We start from the raw sequence: 22807 nt of genomic DNA, 5'->3' as shown, positions 1-22807 counted from the left end.
GTGACGGAGAGACTCGTGTTTAGGCTGAAATACTTCATGTAAGTGATTGCTGACGGAAAATAGGACTATTTAGGACTTATATTAACAAAAACATTCCACTGATATCTGCTTTAATAGAGACGGAGCATGTCATACCTGCTCTACTAAGGATGTGGCTGACTGTCTTGAAAAATTGCAGTCATCTTGAAATTTAAAGTGGTCAACTTGTCGGTTGACCGATGGAGTCAACTCATTCCTATTTCCATGCCGGTACCACCACAGCACCTTCATATATACATGTGCCGTCAAAACGGTGGGATTTATGCAGATTTATGCAAATTTGCTCATGTTAACAAAGAATTTAAAAAAAAACTTGTAATACATTTTTTGTTTGTCTTAATGTCAGTAATCAACTCAGTAATTTTCATGGAGATATCTAAAGGTTAAAAATTTTACCCTATTCATGTGAAAAAAATGTTTTATATGCGTATAAATGGGATATGTTTGGGTGTTTTTCTAAACTTTCCCCTAATAGGATTCTTCGGGGCTTTTTTTCCCTCACTCAGGACATGTTGAGGATACAAAATCAGTTGAGTTTGCTTCTGTTGCAATTTGTTTAACGTTGACCCCTTTTTTGGCCTAAAATTACTGGACTAGTAAATATGATCAGTGATAAAGCTCCAGAGTGTCTGGTGTGTCGGCCAGACCAGAATAAACAGAGACACAGTGGATCCAGTTCACATCAATGTCCTTCTTCAGCCTTTGTATATAATGATTAATAGAGGTAAAATCTATGAAGTATTTAAAATGAAATCTCTTTAGTACCGTGTTCCTCCGCCGGGGGGCAGCAGCTGCTTCCGCTCCGTCTGTTGATCTCCGCCGGCAGAAGAAGCGGCTGCACCGTGCTGCTGCTGCAGACCATAATACATCCAGGAGACCGAGCTGCTGCAGACCGAGCTGCGCTGTAAATCACATTATTCCGTTAAATCTCTGCTCGGTAGCTCCGCTCTCACCGGGAACCACCGGGAACCGGGACCGACCCACCGACCGCTGCGTGGCCGCTGAGCAGCGTCTCTCTGCGGGGAGAGGATGTACCGCGGCCGTGGAGGCTACCCGCCGCCGAGGCCCCAGAGGCCTTACCCCGCTGCGGACTACCGGGAGGACCGCAGCCGGCCCAGAGCGCCCTACCACGGCTACCACGACCACCACGACCACCAGCCGCCCCCCGACCCCTACCGCCGCTCCCCGCCCAGGAGGGGCTACCCTTCCCCGGGGCCCGCGGGCCGCAGGGCCGCCGACCCCTGGCCCGGAGCTCCGCCCAGAGAGGTGAGCTCTGCCCGGGCTAACACGTCTGAATGGTGTCGGTGTGTGTTGGTGATGCATGTACACACAGACACACACACAACACTGTGAGCTGTTTTAACGGAGAAACACACACCGGAAGTGAAGTGTCCCTTGTTATTGTCTGGCGGAAACACGTTCCGTTGTTCATTCATTCATACGAGACTCTGTTCACGAATCTGACGAGTTATCTTTTGTTTCAAGTCTTCTCAGTGAAAACAAAGATTTAATGTGACATCAAACACGTTTAATAAACTTTGGACTTTTTTCTACAAATCGGGAACTTTGAAAACCGCGAAAACGCAACGGGAGAGAGAGAAACAGGAGATCAGAGCGTTGCACCGATAAGGAAGAAGATGATCGATGCACCGATAAGAGAAGGGGACTCTGTTCTGCAGGTTAAACACACACAGCTCACCTGTGTTGTGTGTGTTTGTGTACATGCATCACCAACACACACCGACACCACTCAGACTAGTTAAAAGAATAGTTCACCCAAAATTGAAATGTCCCTCATTATCTCCTCCCCCTCATGTGGACTAAGGGCTGGGAGAAGTTTCAGAGTCCTCCGTGGCTTCTCTGAGTTACAGGGGGTCTCGGCGTAGCAGTGCATGTCCATATGACGGTTGCTAATGGATACCAACTGTCTTCGTAACAAAAAGACAGTGTGTCTTTCTGAAACGTCTCCCGGCCCATATGGTGCCTTCATGTGCTATGGTAATTATGGTAAATACCAAAAGACGACGTGAAAAGTGCACATGAACACCCTCTCATGTGATATTTTCCACTGGGCAACTCGTAGAATTTGATGCCGCACGTGTATATATCTATGGTTTTACCCAAGTAAAAGTAAAAGTATTCAAGTCTGAATCTGTGTGTCCACCATCTTTATTTTCTCTGTACAACAACAAAAGCACATGAACACAACGCACTGGTAAATACCAGGTCACAAGTGGAAAATACCATCTGGACCATAGCACATGAAGGCAGCATTAGTCCACATGAGGGGGGAGGAGATAATGAGGGACATTTCAATTTTGGGTGAACTATTCTTTTAACTAGTCTGAGTGGTGTCGGTGTGTGTTGGTGATGCATGTACACAAACACACACAACACAGGTGAGCTGTGTGTGTTTAACCTGCAGAACAGAGTCCCCTTCTCTTATCGGTGCATTGATCAGACTCTTCCTTACCGGTGCAACCCGCTCTGATCTCCTCTGATCTCCGCTGTTTCTTTCTCTCCCGTTTGGTTTTCGCGGTTTTCAAAGTTCCCGATTTGTAGAAAAAAGTCCAAAGTTTATTAAACTTGTTTGATGTCACATTTTGCCAAAATGTTGAAATATCCTTTTTAAGTGTAATCCCAATGTGAGCGACGCGGCTTTCTCTCTGGTACTGGGACTTCACCTCGATGTGGATTCAACATGAAGCTGATGTTGTGTTTCATATCTGTTGCAGAGGTCTCGGTCTCCATCTCCGTCGCCTCGTGGGTCCGTTCCCCTCGACCACAACCTGGTCATCACCGTCGGCAACGAGCTGACCGGACCGAAGGGAGCGTCTGGCTCCGCCCCTTCACATCACCATGACAGGTGAGCATGGAAACAAAGAAGCAGCTCGACCCGTTAAAGGTCCCATATTATGAAAAACTGGTTTTTTTTTCTGGTCTCTACATCAACTGATCCTCCCTGAGCACCAACTCCTAGAACGAGGAAAGCAAACGGGTCCTGCATTAGGGATGTCCCCATCCCATATATATATCTAAATGTACAGTTCAAATTAACTGCCGACGGGGTCGCTGGTCAGATTCTTCTGGAGGAAGACCAGCTGGTCCACATGTTGTGCCGTGTTAACAGCGCTAAAGCCAGAATTAAATTAACGATGCTAATTTCTGTTAGCCCGTCTGGCGTTTTACATTATACGTTAGCACTAAGCTAGCGGGCTTTATGCTTAGTTGTGACACTGGCTGTGTGTTTTGAACGTTGTTTCAAACTATGTGGGTTTGATTAAACATCTTTGATGCTTAAATATTGCTGCTTAATATATTGCTTTACTCCTCTTTTTATTTTCTGTATGCCATTTTTACTGTAGGGCAGGCTATAATCTTCAATTTGGAGTGACAAATGATTGATGACTGATTACACTGATAACAGCCGACCTCAAACGTAGACGCGCGACATGCGCGCTCATTAAGCGGCGCGTATCCGCGTGCAGTCGGTGCGACGGCGACGCAGTTTTTTCCCCCGTGCATGTCATGGATGTATTATATTAACGGTGCATGTCCGTGGAGCTGTGCACCGGACATGCCCCGTTTCAGAGGTGAAGGAAGCCTTAAAGACGTCGCCTCCGCGATGTAGAATGTGTTCAATTAAAGTGAAACTAACACATTATAGGCTATAGGGCTATATGTCCATTACACACTGAATGAAACATCCCATGTCTTTATTTATTCAGTTTATTTTAATAGTAATAATTATGACTAACATTCAGTGAAGACCTAAAAATCAGTATAAATTGAAACATTGCAAAGGATTTTTAAAGCATTTTTAATCTAGAAATGTTGGCCTTCTGAAAACTGTCCATCTATATGCACTCAATACTTGGTTGGGGTTGAACTACTGGAAATTGACTTTTCCGTGATATTGTAATGTACTTATTTGTTAATGGTGAGGGCCCCCCCCCCCCGGAAATTCCTCTCTTTTTTGGTCCTGACCCGTTTGCATCCCTGGATATTGAAGGCTGCAATATCGGTATCGTATCGGAAGTGAAAAAGTGGTATCGGGACATCCCTATCCTGCATGGACTCTGCAGCCCAGCGACGGTAAAACGGCGCTAAAACAGGCTGTTCAGACTCAGCTCCTGTGGTGATGTCACGACGGAGTGAGTCCGGCCCCTCAGAGCGATAAAACGCCTACCACGTCTATTTCTATGGCTGCAGTGCACAGCAGGAAACTCCTGAGCTAAATTGATGAAATACCGACCAATTTTAAGTCATAAAGTGGTAATAATCTTTGCCGTGTACAGTCACCGTGTTACTTAAAGGTGCAGCACAGAAACAGCTTGTTCTCAGTAGAGCTCATTGGAGCGACTTTTAGACAGCCGACATTCAGGACCACGGATCAGTTTGGGGCAAAACATTTAGAATACAGTGTAGTTGGACGTCTGACAGCTGAGTGAAATTGAGTAAAAAGAGTATAATATGGGACCTTTAAAGACCCCCTAAACCAAAAATGCACTTTTTAAAATGATTAACATGTCAATTTAGTGTGTGGGCTCTGTTATAAGGCATTTCAGGAGCAAAATAGCTAATCCACGCCATAACTGAGCATTTTAGACTTGAAAATGCAGTTTCAATACGTTTCAATACCAGACTCTGAAAAAACTGGATTCAATTTTTCAAATTGGAGTTTGTTTCCATGCGTCACGAAACTGTAGCAACCAATCCCGTTTTTTGTTCGAGTCCCGGTGTGGTCTTTTTTTTTTTTTTCTTTTTCTTTGTTATAAACTTTATTCACATTGCGGTTTACATTCAAATTTACATTTACTCGCCGGAGGAAACACAAGCTTGCACGTGAAACCTGACGTGAGCTTCGTGTTTTGACATCACCTTTCTGTCTCCCTTGCCCCTGACGCGCACCGCCGTTACCTAGCAACCCTGACCAGGCAGTCATGCATATGAATATAGGAGATTCATTTTTCAATGAGGGAGAAATAATAATGGACGTGTTTTTAGTGTCTTGGAGAGTTATTTTAAACAACTTTGTGTAGGCAAGCAATTTTAATCAAAGAATAGTCATAGCAGAGCATTTTTACACATTTTAAAATGCCTCTTTAGGGGATCTTTAAGTTTTGATCATCGCTGTGTAAATGTTTGACCTTGCGCTGTCTGTCCCATCAGAGAGTACCCGGCTCGGCCCGAGTACGAGCGCAGCCGCAGCCGAGGCCGCAGTCAGAACCGCAGTCCGGACCGCAGCCGGGCCAAGAGCAGAGGCCGGAGCAAAAGCCGTCCTCGCAGCCAGAGCCGCAGTCCTCCAGACCGCAGCCGCGCCAAGAGTAGAGGCCGCAGTAAGAGCCGCAGCCCGGACCGCAGCCGCGCCAAGAGCAGAGGCCGCAGTAAGAGCCGCAGCCCGGACCGCAGCCGCGCCAAGAGCAGAGGCCGCAGCCCGGACCGCAGCCGCGCTAAGAGCCGCGGCCGCAGCAAGAGCCGCCATCAGAGCCGGTCCAGGTCCAAATCCAGATCTAGATCTAGATCTGGATCTAGAGGCCGCAGCAGAGGGAGGAGCCGCGGCCGCAGCTTCAGCAAGGCGGCCGGTCACGCCCGCAGTAAGAGCCGGCCGAGGAGCCGCAGCCGTAGCCGCAGCAGCTCGAGCTCAAGCGGCGGCGACATGTTGAGGAGAGACTTCAAAGAGCTGAAGATGGCGCGGCGCCGCAAGGAGCTGGAGGAGATGCTGGGCCAACCCACCAAGTCCATCCTCAAGAAACGCAACGACTCCGACGACTCACCGTCGCTACGGGTACGACATCCTCACACATCATAGCGCTGAGCTAATACGCCAACATTTTTCTTCGTGTCTTGCCTCACTCCCGAGTCCATGACCAGCAGGTAGACATCATCCTTTCGACTGTGCGTGCAGTAACAAGGGAGATAGAGCCGTATCGCCGTAATTAGCTTAGCTCAAACACTGGAAGTGTATAGGTAGTGTTAGCCTGCCTCCACCTAAAGTCGCTAATTATCTTAGCTCAAACACTGGAAGTGTATAGGTAGTGTTAGCCTGCCTCCACCTAAAGTCGCTAATTAGCTTAGCTCAAACGCTGGAAGTGTATGGGTAGTGTTAGCCTGCCTCCACCTAAAGTCGCTAATTAGCTTAGCTCAAACGCTGGAAGTGTATGGGTAGTGTTAGCCTGCCTCCACCTAAAGTCGCTAATTAGCTTAGCTCAAACACTGGAAGTGTATAGGTAGTGTTAGCCTGCCTCCACCTAAAGTCGCTAATTAGCTTAGCTCAAACACTGGAAGTGTATGGGTAGTGTTAGCCTGCCTCCACCTAAAGTCGCTAATTAGCTTAGCTCAAACGCTGGAAGTGTATGGGTAGTGTTAGCCTGCCTCCACCTAAAGTCGCTAATTAGCTTAGCTCAAACGCTGGAAGTGTATGGGTAGTGTTAGCCTGCCTCCACCTAAAGTCGCTAATTAGCTTAGCTCAAACGCTGGAAGTGTATGGGTAGTGTTAGCCTGCCTCCACCTAAAGTCGCTAATTAGCTTAGCTCAAACACTGGAAGTGTATAGGTAGTGTTAGCCTGCCTCCACCTAAAGTCGCTAATTAGCTTAGCTCAAACACTGGAAGTGTATGGGTAGTGTTAGCCTGCCTCCACCTAAAGTCGCTAATTAGCTTAGCTCAAACACTGGAAGTGTATGGGTAGTGTTAGCCTGCCTCCTACCCGAGTCAGAAGCTGATTTCATTTTAGCTCTAAACTCTGTAAATATTTCACTTTATCTACATTTCAAACATGTTTAGGTGAGAAAGTAGCCGTTTAGATCAGCAGTGTGTCGTTAATTTGTCTAAATACCAGCTGTTTACAATTTTGTTGGGACGAATTCGGCGCTACTCAAGCTAGCCGTTGTGACCAACGCACTTCCTGTTACTTTCACAAAATAAAACACCCGTTGCCCTTTACATACAGAAAACCATGACGATAGAATTTGTGCTTTTACTTTGAAATAGGAAGCTAACCTACCCTCGATGTAGCTAGCTTGAACCAAAATAAAGCGTCTTTGCTTGAACCCTCCGTTTTGACCGATCTCGTCCCATTAGCGGCATTTGACCGCTCAAGATGCCTTACCGGAGAGTTTTGTAGCTCTGAGACGAAGATCGGCCCGCCGGTTTCTGTTTCCCTTTAGAGTTGCTGAAGAGTTTCTCTGATGACTTTAGGTGGAGGCAGGCTAACACTACCCATACACTTCCAGTGTTTGAGCTAAGCTAATTAGCATCTTTAGGTGGAGGCAGGCTAACACTACCCATACACTTCCAGTGTTTGAGCTAAGCTAATTAGCGACTTTAGGTGGAGGCAGGCTAACACTACCCATACACTTCCAGTGTTTGAGCTAAGCTAATTAGCGACTTTAGGTAGGAGGCAGGCTAACACTACCCATACACTTCCAGTGTTTGAGCTAAGCTAATTACGGCGATACGGCTCTATCTCCCTTGTTACTGCACGCACAGTCGAAAGGATGGTGTCTATCTGCTGGTCATGGACTCGGGAGTGAGGCAAGACATGACATTTTAAAAAAAGTTGGCGTATCCCTTTAAAGGGTTCTAACGAGTGTGTGTGTGTGTTTCAGGGCGTTGACTCCCCCCGAGGCTTCGACGGCGCCAACTACTCGCGCGTGGCCGACCAGCTGCTTCAGGCCGTGAAGGGCATGGAGCCGCACACGGTGGCGACCATGTTGGCGGAGCTGCGGTCCGACCCCCACATGGCCCGCCGCGCCGGCCTCGACGACGAGATCAAAGAGATCCTGAGCCTGCTGGGGGAGGCGGGGCACAAGGCTCCCGCGGCGGCGGCGTCGAGGCCCGTGGACGACATCGACGACGAGGAGAAGTTCCTGTACGGAGACTCGGAGGAGCCGACCGCTCCGGCGCCGGCGTCGGTGTCCGAGCCGCCGCGGCACCACGGACTGGACCTTTATGGAGACGTGACGGAGGAGACGCTGTACGGCGACTACCACCACCACCACGCCGCCGCCGCGGCCGCCGCCGGCCCCCAGGGCTACGGCCTCGCCGCCCCGGCGCCGCCGCCGCGCCTCCTCCCTGAGCCGGTGGACGCCCGCTACGTGAGCCGGCCCGGCGACCAGAACATCACGGTGCAGGTGGCGAACGCACCGCTCGCCGTCGCCGTGCCGCCCGGCACCGAGCCGCTGGACGACGGCGAGCGCCAGGCGCTGGAGGAGTACGAGCAGATCCAGGACCTGCTGAAGACCATCGGCCTCGACCTCGGGGTCTCCGAGATCAGCAAGATGGCCGCCAGGTAGGAACGCACATTTTGAATTTTTTACACACGTGTTTTCACACTACGTTTATGTCACATTTTCACGTCACTATATCACCGTTGTGACTACTCTGATGTTTATGAAGTCTATAAAACGAATTGTTGAACAAACATTTTAGATTAGCTGGGCTAACTGTTAGCCGTTAGCCGTTAGCAGTGTCAATAAACAATAACTCAATAAACGGCCCATGAAAAAAATATTTTTCCCTAGTTCCAACATGACTGAGCTAACTGGAGTAGTTTCATGTCGTGTCCCACAACGGGAGGGTTTTAACAGCTGACGTCCCTGCTGTTAGCTTAGCTGCTGCTGTTAGCTGTCAGCAGCAGCAAAGCTAACAACTACCATAACCATGACTAATTACAAAAACGTGCACACAGAAATAGTAATGTTTGTTCAATAATTCGTTTTCTAGACTTAACAAACATCAGATTTAGTCAAAACGGTTTTGGCAGCCCGGAGCCCCCACATTTGGTACCTACACCGGTGGCTAACGCTACCAGTTAGCCGCTAATGCTACCAGTTAGCCGCTAATGCTACCAGTTAGCCGCTCGCTAGAACTGGTGGCTAACGCTACCAGTTAGCCGCTCGCTAGAATGCTACTAAAACCGACTTCCGTTGTGGTGTGACGCAATGGATCATGGGAAAATAAAGTGGTGGATTAATCGGTCAAAGTTCTTATTATCGGTTAAACGGTTAATCATGTGCCTCCCTACCACCAGGACCAAGGAGCGTCTCCATGGCAGCAAGCCGCCGCCCAAGACGCCCACGCGGCGCCGGCGCTACTCCTCCGGCAGCTCGGACAGCCGCGGCCGCAGGAGGCGAAGCCGCAGCGGCAGCAGCAGCAGCAGCAGCAGCAGCCGGGGGGGCAGCAGGGGGGGCAGCAGGGGGGGCAGCCGGGGAGGCAGCAGGGGGGGCAGCAGGGGGGCTCAGAGGGACGGCGGCTGGAGCAGCGACGACAGCGGCAGCAGCAAACCAGTTCCATCCAGATCCTCCAGAGACGTGAGGGAGATGAAGGTTGAGCAGCCGCCGCCGCCGCACCCAGAGCCCCCGCCCCCGCTCGCCCCCCCGCAGCAGCAGCAACAAGCCCCCGACCCCAGCACCCTGCCCCCCCCTCACCCCATCCCCCCTCCCTACCCCCCCCCGGGCCACGGCCTCATGGCGCCCAGCTACCCGCCGCCGGGCTACGGCCAGTACGGCGGCTTCATGCCCTACATGCCCCCCCAGCAGTGGCCCCCGCCCATGTACCCGCCGCCCCGCATGGCCCCGCCCCCCCACACCCCTCCAGAGGAGTTCCCCCCCCCCACGCTGCCCTACAAACAGCCCTACGACAAACCGCCGCCGGAGCCCGGGGTCAAAGGTCAGTCTGACGGTCAGCAGCTGTTATAGTAGAGCCGCAACAATGAATAGATTATTAAAGGTTGAGTCTGGAGTTTGGTGCCCAAAAATTACCATTAGACTTCTTAATCGTCTTAATCGTCACTATGGGCTTCTAGTCCTGTGTGGTGGGGGCTGTGTCTGCCTGTATTTTGGTATTTTGGTCTTTTGCTCTGTTTTGTTGCACGTGGACGTTTCTGGGTGGAGCTAGAGAGTCAGAGAGCATAGATACTGTATCTATGGTGAGAGAGTCGGTGTTTTCTCTCCAGCCAATGACGGAGCTCAGGTGAAGCTACGTGCAGCAGAGTAGTAGCTCAGGGCTGCTAGCCGCGCTAGCTGTCTCTGATGCTAACGAGTGCTAGCAGCTAGCACGTCTCTCTCTCTCTCAGCAGCAGCAGCAGTCGTCATGACAACAAAGAAAAATAAATACAGTCTGAGTGAAGCGCTGGAGCCGCGGACCGATTCCCCACCGTCACCGACAACTAAAACCTCGACTGGTAACAAGTATTAGAGCCGTTGTAGTGAGCTAGCTCGATGCTAACTTCGGCTAGCGCTAGCGGTTAGCATCCACCGCTAACACCGGCGTCTTCCCAGCTCAACACAACAGCATAACAACATAACACTGGAGGCTCCCGGTGTTGGTGACGGTCGGCTATCGGCCCACGGCTCCAGAGCTTCACTCAGACTGTATTTCCTTTCCTTTGTTGTCATGACAACGGCTGCTGTCTGGGGCAGGAGGCTACACAGCTTAGCCCCAGAGGAGGGGGGGCCCAGTTTCAAGGTTTTGTTTACAAACTGCAACGAACAAAACTCCAGACTCTACCTTTAAGTTAATCGTCAACTAATTTGGTAATCAAATTATCAGTTTGAGTAGTTTTTAAAGGGATAGTTCAACATTTAGTCAAATTGGCCCATTGCCATAATCCCTATAGTCATAGCAGTAGGTTCGTTACCTTTAATTGTCGGTCCAATTGACCAAACAACTAATCGATTAATCGTTTAAATAATCGACAGATTCATCGATAATGAAAATAACCGTGAGTTGCAGCTCTAAATGTCACAGGTGTGAGACTCACCTGGATTTTGTTTATTTCTTCTGCAGCGGCGATGATGAAAGACACGGAGAAAGGAAAACTCAGCAGCCACGACCGCAAAGTGTCGGACGAGCAGAACAACGAGAGCCAGAAGCAGAAGGTGAGACGGCTGGAGAGGAGGAGGGGGGGGGGGGGGGGGGGACAGGTGAAGTCTGAACTCACCTGTGAGCTGAACTCCTCCTCTGCTCTGTGTCTTCAGGTCCTGGAGGAGCGGGAGAAGCTGAAGCAGGAGCGGGAGATCAGGATGAAGAAGAAGGAATACCTGATGAAGGAGCTGGAGAGACTCAGGAAGCAGCAAGGTGAGTCATGGTGAATACTTCACCAAAAATGAAATTCATGAAATTCCCAAATTTTAGGGGCAAAATGCCTCCATGTAGGGGCAGTCTGGAGCCCCGTTTAACAGTGAAACACAATAATCAATAGTGTTATTTAAAAAATACTTTGTATGAGTGTTTATTTTGCACAATTAACCTGTTATAGGCATATTTAATTTGAATGTTTAATTTTGGCCCGTGACCCTCCACCCCGATTCATTTTTGGCGCTTCACTGAGTGGGAGTCAGTGGGAGGTGTGAGCCTGGAGCGAGGCCGAGCTGCTGTTGACCCGGTGGTGCCGTGTATTGTTTGTCTGCAGGTGAGCTGCTGAGGAAGAAGCGGCGGGAGAAGGGGGGGCACAAGGACCCCCTGCTGGGGGAGATCGGCCGCCTGCAGGAGGAGGTGATGACCCAGATCTCCAGCCTGCGCCGCGAGCACGAGGACGCCGAGAAGAAACGCACCGAGATCGACGCCGTGGCGCTCATCCTGGGCCTCAGCCCGTCCGACCGCCCCCGCCGGCCCAGCAAGACCGGCGAGGACCGGGACCGGGAGGACCGGGAGGGGGAGGGGCCATCGCCAACGGCAACACCGCCGCCGGAGAAGAAGAAGAAGAAGAAGCAGCAGGAAGCGGCGGTGGAGCGGAGCCCCGAGGCGGCGAGCAGCTCCACGCTAAAGGTACAAACACCGTCAGAGGAGGTAACACGGCCGCCGCTGGTCCTCGTAGCTAGGGAACCGGGTCGTCATGGAGATTACTGACGCGTCTGTTGACTTCATCGGCTTATTGATGTTTATTAAAAACTATAAACTAAACTATAAACAGTTTTCTTGTGTGTAACAACATCTCTGTCCTGGGTGATGATCCCTCCTCTGTTGCTCACCCTGAGCTTTCTCCTGGTTTTCCCTGTTAAAAGGGTTTTCCATGGAGTTTTTCCTCAGTGGATGTGAGGGTCTAAGGACAGAGGATGTTGTTATGATGGGATGTAAAGCCCTTTGAGACAAACTGGTGGTAAAAACGGGCTATACAGATAAAACTGCCTTGCCTTGCCTTATTAACTATAATGAACGTTTCCATGTTGACACAGTTTAGAAGTTGATGCTTTTTAAACATTTGTCGCTGCGTCACACGAGTGTCGAGTCTGGAGTTGTGATGTCGTCGTAGTCTGAGTGAGAGCAACAGGAAACAACAGGTAACGAAGTCGGATCGTTGAACGTAAAGATGTTGGTCTGTGGTCGTTGAGGCGGTTCGGTCCCGTCAGCTTTAACCTGCACGTCGTTCAGCAGCAGAATTCAGACGTGAAGTAAAAGTCCGTTAGGTGACTGTGACTCAGATCTCGAAGCGTTTGCGTTTGTTCTAAAAAAAAAAAAAAAACTGTGGTTGGACTTTTTTACCGAAGTGCTCGGACCTCGACGCTGTGAAGGTGAGAAACTTCTTCATTTGCAGAGTTTGAGTTTTGCAGCTGCAGCTTGTTGTTGCTCTGAACGTCTCAGTGACCGAGCTGCGCCCTCTTCACTCTCCTCCATCTTTGTTTTTGCAGAAGAAGACCTCCTCCTCTTCCTCCTCCTCCTCCTCTTCATCAGCAGCAGCAGCAGCGCCGCCGCCGCCGCCGTGCGTGAAGCCGCCGCTCAGCGAGCCTCCTCCGTCGACGCCGCCGCCTGAGCCGTTTGAATACTACGACGCTGGAAACCACTGGTGCAAAAACTGTAACGTCACCTCTGGTTCCATGTTTGATTTTTTCACGCACTTGCACAGCAAAACGCACCGGAAGGTTTGTTCCTTTCTCCGTTTTTACAGCAGAAATATCACAAATCTCTCTCTGTGCATTAAAGGTAGATAGTTCACCCAAAATTGAAATTTCCCTCATTATCTTCTCCTCTCCCTCATGTGGACTAAGGGCTGGGAGAAGTTTCAGAGTCCTCCGTGGCTTCTCTGAGTTACAGGGGGTCTCGGCGTAGCAGTGCATGTCCATATGACGGTTGCAAATGGATACCAACTGTCTCCGTAACAAAAAGACACACCAAAAAACATCCAAATACCTCCATGCTGCTCGTATGTAATGTCCGTCTTGTATTGAAGCCCTGAAATGCGAAATTGTTCGGAAAAAATTAAATAAGTCTATATTTCAAGCTTGTTTGTAGCAGAAGCTTCTCAAAGTTCCTCTTCCCGGTTCGTCCGGAAAGAGGAACTTCCACTACAAACCATCTTGAAAAATAGACTTTTTCGGGACAATTTCTCATGTTGGGGCTTCAATACAAGAGGGACATTACATACGAGCAGCATGGAGGTATGTGGATGTTTTTTGGTGTGTCTTTTTGTTATGAAGACAGTTGGTATCCATTTGCAACCGTCATATGGACATGCACTGCTACGCCGAGACCCCCTGTAACTCAGAGAAGCCACGGAGGACTCTGAAACTTCTCCCAGCCCTTAGTCCACATGAGGGGGAGGAGGAGATAATGAGTTTGAAATTTCAATTTTGGGTGAACTATCCCTTTAAGATTCACACCCCTTGTCTGCATCCGACCACGTCACACGTCCTTTTCCTCTCCCTTCACAGACTCTGGACCCGTACGAGCGGCCCTGGGCCTCCGCCGCCACCAAGCCGGCCAAGAACATGAACATGCCGCCGGAGGAGAAGCTGACCAAACCGGCCAAAGGTACTGGTTCCTCTCCACCCGGGTCCAGTTCTCTGAGCTCGACCTCCTCACTCATTCAGCTTCTCTCCGCTGTCTGAAACCTCTGAATGTTGTTAGACGTCTTCTGCCTCCAGGTGTTCGGCCGAGTCTGGATCTACTTTCTGTCTCTTAAATCAAAGTTACAAAGTGACAAAGTGACAAAGACTCAAAGACTCGCGGGACCGGACGAGACTCCGCCCACTCCTCTGATGTCAAGTCAATCATGTGTTTTCATGTCTCATCATCTCTCAGTCCAAGGCTGTAAAACGTATCGACTATCGCTATAGTTGGTAACCTGTGGGAAAGTGCTGCAGTTTCAACGAGCAGCTGCCGCACTTCTCCACCCGTTACAGCTGTTCACCATCTATTTATCACATATATATATATATTATATTGCACTGAGCCGCCACCTGTCTGACCCTGTGCTGTCCTGACAGGTACTGAACATGAAGGCGTCACGCAGGTAAACATGATTGACAGGTATCTGGTCTGGGCCCGAGGCTCTAAGCTGCGGCTGCTGTGTGTGTGTGTGTGTGTTGCTGCAGGGTCGGAGTTCCTGCTGCCCGTCAGAGGCTTCTTCTGCCTGCTGTGTCAGGACTTCTTCGGAGACGCCATCTGTGCAGAGGAGCACGTGACCCGGCACGCCCACAACGAGAAGTACAAGGTATCTGATGAGGGAGGAAAGAAGAACAAGAGCTCACACACACACAGACACACATGGCAGAAAGAGGAAGAGTTATAAAGTCAACGTGTTAGAGGCGCGGTTCACTCATGTGATCGCATGAAAATAAGAGGTTTAGGCTCAATCCCATTTCTCTTTTTTACCCCTACCCCTCGCCCCTTGAAACGGAGCTACAAGGAGTAGGGTTGAAAGTCAACCCCTATGAATTGGGACACCACTTCAACAATCACATACGTCATCACGTAGTCAGCAGATGCGGCGAGCTTTTGCCAGAAATCCAATCGCCTTGTACCATAACTTAATAAAATAAAATAAAACTTAATGCAGACTGGTCGGTTCATTGTAAAACATTATTTATTTTTGTAAATGTGGTGATTAATGTATGTGTAGGCTACGGAGCCCCGAGGCAGCGCTGCTCTTCTATCCAAGAATACACATGAAGCTTCACTTTTCATTCAAACAAACAATGCTACTGCCACAATTGTTAGATTTCATTAATGAGACCAACATTTATCTCCTAAAAAGAATTAACGTAATAAGCCGGTAGTAAACCTCTAAAAACCTGCGGGTAAGTTAATTAGCGATTGCCTTCTCTCCCGGGATGACGACGTAGTTTGGCCGGCGGAGCAGCTCTGCAGACCGGCTGCTGTCTCTGTGAGGAGCCGCTCCTCCTGGAGCTTCACTTCTCCCAAAAAACGTCGGAGCAAACTTCTAACCCGCCGTCATCTGGATAAACTAACCGCACATTTGGGATCTAAACAGTTACTTTCTCGCATGAAAAAATATTAAAACTTAATAAAGTGACGTAATAACAGCGCTACAGCAAGAAAAAGAAAACAGCTTTTCGTTTTACAGCCACCGCTGCCGCAAGATGCATTCTGGGAAACTTTTCATACCCCTCCTTTGAAGTGTGCCTCTGAAAAATCTCCGTTTGGAGGGGTATGTAGCCCTACCACTTCCCCCTACCCCTAAACGTGAACGCACAAAACGGAGGGGTAAGTGGTAGGGCCAAGGGGTGAAATGGGATTGGGCCTTAGCTTCAGGCCTCGTCCACACGGAAACGGAGCTTCCAAGTTCTGAGTTTTTTTTCGTAAACTTGGCATCGTTTCCAAAAAATATTCCAGTAACGGTGCAGTACGTCCACCGCCATTTCCATCTGGCCGAAACGATAAAAAACTTCTAGAGATTCACTGAAACTTGTGTCGGTGTGGACGAGCAGCGTGTCTTCGTTACTCTGAACCACAGGCTGTGTTCGAAACCGCATACTTTGCTACTACTCATACTAACTCTGACGTCATTTTGAGTATGCAAATGCGTAGTATGTGAGTTTGAGTCGGTTTGAGTATGCGAGAAGTTCCCGGATGGCAGCTACACGAGATTCGCCGGAATGTTGAGTATGCATGAGGAGCTACTCACACTCAAATTACCCAAGATGCAATGTAACGTGACGTCACGGATCGTCTTTTCCTTGCCGCGAACAGGAAAAAAAATAAACCAAACAGGACAACAGAAATGTTCTTGCTGTAGCGCTGTCATTACGTCACTTTATTATTAAGTTTTAATATGTTTTCATGCGAGAAAGTAACTGTTTAGATCCCCAATGTGCGGTTAGTTTATCCAAACGACGGCTGTTTAGAAGTCTGCCCCGATGTTTTTCGGAGAAGTGAAGCTCCAGGTCCGAGCAGCGACCGCGGCCAACCTCCATCGTCATCCCGGGGGAGAAAACGATCGCTAATTAACTTACCCGCAGGTTTTTAGAGGTTTACCACCGGCTGGTTAAACTCTTTTTAGGGGATAAATGTTGGAAATCTAACAATTGTGGCAGTAGCAGAAGTTTGTTTGAATAAAAAAACCATGGTTAGACAGAAGAGCAGCACTGCCTCGGGGGCTGTAGCCTACGCACAGAAAACATCACATTTACATTAATAAATAAATGTTTTACAATGAACCGGGCAAGACTCTCCGGTAAGGCATATTGAACGGTCAAATGCCATTAACGGGACGAGAGCAGTCAAAACGGCGGTTTCAAGCTAGCTACATGGAGGGTAGGTTCGCTTCCTGTTTTCAAAGTAAAAGCACAAATTCTATCGTTATGGTTTTCTGTATAATAAAGGGCAACGGGCGTTTTATTTTGTGAAAGTAAGCGGAAGTGCGTGGTCCGGGTGTCAACTGATGTGAAGGTGAATGTTCAGAGTGGATTCACTGATACATTAATATAATATACGATCCAGTTCCTGGTCTCAAAAGGCCAGAGCAGGTCAATGTTCCCCTTAGAGTTACTGATACACAAACACAGTTTTTACTTGTCTGTCGTCTGTTTGAGGCTTCAGTGGGAGGAGATCATATATCGAGTGTTCATACGTCTTATTAACAGATTCTTGTCTTGTTCCAGAAACAAATATATGAAAATCCAATGTACGAACAGAGGAGGAATCTGGACCGCCAGGCAGGACTGTCCTCGGAGACGAGCGGCAAGAAACGCAAACACGAGGAGGAAGAGAAAGGCGGCAAAGACAAGGAGGAAAAGAGCAAACATAAGAAGGAGAAAAAGGATAAGGAGAAAAAGAAGGAGGAGGACGATGCTCCTCAGAAGGAGGAGAAGTGGAAGGTTAAAAAGGAGGAAGAGGAGGACAGGCTAAAACGAAGCAAGCCAGCGGAGGACGTTAAAAGTGCCAAAAGCCTGGTGGAGGAGGAGTGGCCTCCTCACAGCAAGAAAGACGAGGATGAAACTTATAAATACGGTAAAAAGGATGAAAAGTACCACTACGGCAAAGAGGACGAGGATCGGAGCGACCGATACAAATACAGCAAAGAGGAGGATTTTCGGTACCGCCATCGCAGAGAAGACGAGGATCGGCCCAAATATGGCCCAAGAGATGATGAGGACAAGTATAAATACAACAAATACTCAGATTTCAGACCTAAATATGACAGAGAACGAGATGAAGGGAAACCTCGGGTTCAGAAGGAAGCATTTAAAAAGCCTCAGATGGGCAAACCAGTGGGGAAACCCGAGGTCGTTAAACCTGAACCTCCGCCGAAGCCCTACGACCCCCCCAAGGTGTTCTGTGGCCCCAGTCCGGCCATGAGGGCCAAGCTCCGCAAACAGAGCGCAGAGGCCGGCAAACCAGTCCCCATGTGCCCGAGCACCTCGTTCGGGAAGTTCACGTGGAAGAAGAAGGAGAACGTGCTGGCGAAGGTGGCCGAGAAAGTGGCCGCCGAGTTCATCAAGGAGGACGAGGCGGCCGCGCGGCAGCAGCAGAACACGTCCGTGGAGGATTCCTTCGCAAAGTCGATGGCCGTCGCTAAAGAGATCGCCAGTAAGCTGGGGGGGCAGCCGACCATGCCGCCTCCTCCCTGGGTGTCCAACGGCGCCAACCGGGGGAGAATCAGGCCCAACCTCCCGGCCCCGGCTGCAGTGATGAGGAAGTCGACCATGATGGGGAAACCCGCTCCTCTCAACACCTTCCTCTCTATGAAACCACCACCGAACGTGAATACGCCCCCAGCCTTCTCCGAGGGACTCACAAAGGCCCTGAATGCTCACGTGGGAGGGCAGGACGCAAAAAAGGTGCCGCCAGTTGGTGAATCTGCAATATTCAACGTTATGCCTCCCCCAACAAGGCTCTTTGCGGCTAAAGACCCACCTCCCGTGTCTAAACCAGCGCCTTTAGAGGCTAAAGCTCCACCTCCCGTGTCTAAACTAGTTCCTTTAGAGGCTAAAGCTCCACCTCCTGTGTCTAAACTAGTTCCTTTAGAGGCTAAAGCTCCACCTCCCATGTCTAAACTAGTTCCTTTAGAGGCTAAAGCTCCACCTCCTGTGTTCAAACCTCCACCATTTGCGGTTCAACTTGCTCCTCCGCTGTCCTTCCCTAACCCTGCACCACCGGTTTCTAAACCGGCTTCGGTCGAGGTGAAGCCGCCGGCGCCGCCTGCAGCCAAACCCACGCCACCAGCAATGATAAAGATAGTGTCCGACGTGGCAGCTCCCGGCGTCCCGGAGAGTGAGCAGACTCGGACGGTATTCGTCAAGCCCCCCCCTTTCATGAAGATGAGTGAGGGAGGAGGTCCGAGGTCCGAGAAGCTGAAGAGTAACCTGGCTGCAGCCAAAGCCCAGGAGTTGTTCGGCATCTTCTACAGCAGCCAGACCCAGTCCGGTGCCTCCTCCATCACCAAACCACCGACCGAGTCTCGACCTGAAGCCAACAAGACGGCACTCCCGCCCCCACAGGCACCCAAACCGCAACCTCAGCCCGCACAGGCGCCTAAACCACAACCTCAGACCCCACAGGCGCCTAAACCACAACCTCAGACCCCACAGGCGCCTAAACCACAACCTCAGACCCCACAGGCACCTAAACCACAACCACAGCCTCAGCCCCCAGCCCAAACTCAACCTCAGCCCCCAGTCCAAGTCCACACAGAACCAGAACCAGAACCACCACAACCACAACCGGACTCGAACAGTTCTCCATCAGCTCCACAGTCCCAGCCAGAGATTCAGATTGCCTCCGTGTGGTCCATGCAGTCGACGCCAGCCCCCCCCACCACTGCCCCTGAGACTAAGACTTCACCAGCAGCTCAACCAAAACTGACTCCCCAACCTCGGTCAGAAGAACCTCCAAGTGGGCCTCAAAACCGGGCCCCAAGTCCAGAACCTGAGGTACAAATCGCCCCGCAGTCTGATCCAGAACCAACAACTCCTCCTCGATCTCAGTCGCGATCCCTCACACCTCCTCCTCCCCAAACCCCGACGGAGCTGCAGTCCAGACCGGACCCAGACCAGGACACTCAGTCCCACCCGGACTCAGCTCCAGAACCAGAACCTGAACCAGAAACCAAACCGGGCCCCAAAACCAGAGGCAGGAGAGCCTCCCCAGCCGCCCACCCCATCCGACAAACCCGGTCCCAGACCAGATACCAGACCCGACGGCAGCAGCGGCAGCAGAACCAGTCTGAACCCGAACCCGAACCCGAACCCGAGCCTGAATCTGACCCGACTTCAGCAGGCGACTCTGAACCGGCCGGCGCCGACCCGAAGGGGCCGGACGGGTCGGACCCCGGGTCTGGGTCTGGGTCTGGGCCGACGCACCCGGAGGAGGGGGCTTCCAGCAACGACACGACGGAGATCACCACGGAAACCCTGGGTCTCCCCTCGGACATGACCTCTCTGGACTTCGACTACGATTTTAACTTTGAGTAGGAACTGAACTGAACTGAACTGAACAGAACTGAACAGAACAGAACAGACTCTGTGACCCGGCTGTGAGTTGAGGTGACGAGGGTGTGGAGTTCTTCAGAACCACTCGTTGGCTCATTCGGATGTTCAGAAGATCAAATCAAAAACAGTCGTTGAGTAACATACCGGACTTAGAAGGCAGCTGAAAAGGCTCGAGACTTTTTAAAAACACTGACCTTCACCTGTCTTTAGAGAGCCGCCCCACCTTTTCTGAAACCCGGTGGTTCGGTCATTGATCCTCCTGAAGATTTAATGTCTTGGAGCAGAACCAGAACCAGAACCAGGACCAGGAAGTGTTCCCTCTGGTGTCGGTTCATCTTCTCGCTATCATTGGCAAATAATCTCCCTGAAGATACAAACCCAACAAAATTTGATTTGTCCTGCTAAGAGTTATCACCAGTGTTGTTGTAGTCTAGAAATAAATCCACAGAAAAGAGAGGATCATTAGTTGTTCGTTAGGATGACGGATTAATTGTTCACCAAGTTTTTGAGCAGAAATGTGAAATATTTTTTATAAATATTCTGCTTGTTTTCATTTTTTCTTGTATCAGAAAATGTGATGGTTTTAGGTTTTGGACAGTTGGATAGATAGTTCCTCTGGTTCAGTGTTTGCAGGTCTAGACTCTGATAAGGGGTGTAAAAAAAAAAAAAAAAAAGACTTTAAGTTGTGTAAGAAAAACAGAAAACTATCAGTAAATACTCCAAATCCAGTTTCTTCTTTGCCTTTTTGGGCATCTCAGATTAAATCATCTGTGGTTGTTTCGTCACACGCCTCAGAGCTTCAGATAATGATGCATTATTGGGTCACAAGTAAAAAAAAAAAGGTTGGGACCACTGATCCAAAGGTTCATGACACAATTAAAAATTACAAAATTAGTCACATTTTTAAGGCATTCCTCCAATCTTTATTTTCTTAATAATTAATTACTGGAGAGTTGATCCAATAATCACTGTTTTGCTGAGCAGGTTATGATCCTCTGTCTTGTTGCAGAGTTGACCTGCTCCTTTATTAGCTGGATAGACTCGGCGTTGGTTTTAGCTCTTCAGAGGAGTTCTCGTTCATCACACAACAGAAACGACTCCGACTTGGTCTCTTCTGGTTCTGTAAAAAAACAAAACAAAAAAAAACAACAGGTTTCTTAAAACGTTGGGCCTGTTCCTCTAAAGATCTCACTCTGTCACGTTCGCACAGATGAGTGACGAACTGTTTCGCTGTCGGCCGCTTCCTCTTGTTGTCTGTTGGAGTTTCTCCTCCTCTTTTTAGTTTTTTTTCCTTTGTCGACCAGTCAGTCAGACTTTCGGCTGCGGACGTCGAACTAAACTCGAGCATGGACCAATGAAGCGCCCGGGTGGTTTCAGAGCTGCAGCCGTGTTCACGTGTTCCCTGAAGGTCCATGATCTGTTTCTTGTATAAATCTGCACCACGTTTTTCTCCCTGTGTTGTGTTGGAGACACTGATCTGAGGTCAGAATAGAAACAAACTGCTTGTCCTGTTAAATCTGTTGCTTTATGTAAAGTTTTAATAAAAGTTAGTGGAGGAAAAAAAAAAACAGGCAGAAGAGTCTTTGTTATTCAAAGTTACTTTACTAAACAATCATTTAGTTTATTAAACACAACTGTTGTTTCCTTTACTGAAGGACTCGCTCCACTTCATCCCATCAACTCAAACATCATCAATAACTACACACTCGTCTGCTTTTAAATGTCCGACCACATTTCAATGCAGCCCAGAAAGAAATGAACCAGGACTGAAGCAGAACTCAAACACATCGAGTCTAAAGATGTAAAAAAAAGTTTAGACTTTTTCAGACTGTTGTAATTTAAATGTTTTTTTACAAAGGTTATTTTTTACTTAGATGAATCTTTTTTGATTTTCCACGAGTTTAATGTTCATCATGTCTTCAGGTGAAACGGACTTGAATTATTCAGTTTTCCTTTAAACGATGTCGACCATGTTCCAGGTCCAAGCCGGCAACACAGTGGTGGAAAAAAAGTTTCGGACAGCCCATGCATTTGTGAAATATCGCACTAAGAATCGCACTAAGAATCACTCTTAGGTCTTAAAGTGCATAAAAAGCCACTAAAGACTTAAAATTGATTGGTTCCATAAAAATACATAAGAGTTTTTTTCATTCATGTCATTTTGGTTCCAGTGATCCACTAGTGAAGGTTGTGCTTTTTATTAAAAGACACAGTTTTTTGTTGCCGTGCTTCATGTCTAATATATAAAACCAGCACATTTGAAAGTTCTTCAGAGGCAAAAATGTCTAAAACAAGGAAACCTAACGCAGGAAACACACCTGAAGATCCAGATTCTCAGACAGGAAGGTCCAGCTGCCTCCAGATAGCCAGGAAGTACAGACCAACCAACAGCTGGAAGACAAACCAACATCTGGGCGTCCAAGGGAAACGACGCATCCTGATCCACATGTGCAGGGATTCAAACCGCTGAAATTTTAAGGTTGTCCCAAAACCTTTTTCCCACCACTGTGAAAATCAACCCTTTAGTTGTTGATGTTAGCACTGATGGCTAACCTTCTCTGATAAAAACACTTAAAGCAGAAGTAAGCGATCCGGTCGTTTTGGCTAATGCTGCGTTCCAGGCAGGCTTTTGAAATCGTAAATTACAGCTTCAAGTCACGACTTACGACTTTGTAGCGTTCCAGGCAACCCACTCGTGTTTCTCCGACCTGTTTTACCGGTGAAAGTCACTATAACGGCCACTCGTAACTTCTGACCCGTGAACTCGTACCAGATCGAACTGGTACGACTTCACAGGTCGGAAAAACACGAGTTACGAGTTGCCTTGAACGCACCATAGCGTCTTGTCAGCCGATGGAGTTAGCAGCCCCCGCCCTCGTCATGGATCTATTGGTCCTCGTCCCTACGTCGCCACATTCAGGCGCATCCCTTGGCTGCACACACAGAGAGGACCGCCCCTTTATGCTGTTCTCTCTCCTCATTGGATAAAGGTTGTAGGATACAAGGAAAGTTTTCTCCTGGGCTCAGAGCAGAGCAGAGTGACTGACAGACCCGTGTTTCAGACCAAACACTCTATAGAAGTGATTGCTGTCGGAAG

General features: G+C 49.2%; 1 protein-coding gene across 2 annotated transcripts; it reads left to right on the top strand.

The window, feature by feature from the left end:
• The first annotated feature begins 855 nt into the window (after window positions 1-855).
• znf318 (zinc finger protein 318) lies at window positions 856-21791 on the top strand. 2 transcript variants are annotated; one of them, XM_083987737.1, is made up of 13 exons: window positions 856-1305; window positions 2775-2905; window positions 5212-5827; window positions 7648-8330; window positions 9072-9217; window positions 9254-9709; window positions 10829-10920; window positions 11020-11119; window positions 11454-11809; window positions 12670-12900; window positions 13690-13789; window positions 14353-14471; window positions 16882-21791. In XM_083987737.1, the coding sequence occupies exons 1-13, from the start codon at window positions 1069-1071 to the stop codon at window positions 19690-19692; spliced, it is 6078 nt and encodes a 2025-aa protein (XP_083843863.1). In that variant the 5' UTR covers window positions 856-1068; the 3' UTR covers window positions 19693-21791. The 2 variants fall into 2 exon arrangements, with proteins under 2 accessions (XP_083843863.1, XP_083843862.1); XM_083987736.1 differs by having other exon boundaries at window positions 9072-9709.
• Window positions 21792-22807: the final 1016 nt, after the last annotated feature.

The sequence above is a fragment of the Trachurus trachurus genome, assembly GCF_905171665.1.
Source record: "Trachurus trachurus genome assembly, chromosome: 15".
Taxonomy (NCBI): domain Eukaryota; kingdom Metazoa; phylum Chordata; class Actinopteri; order Carangiformes; family Carangidae; genus Trachurus; species Trachurus trachurus.
Note: the sequence above shows the minus strand (reverse complement) of the source record. Positions and strands in the feature narration are given on the sequence as shown.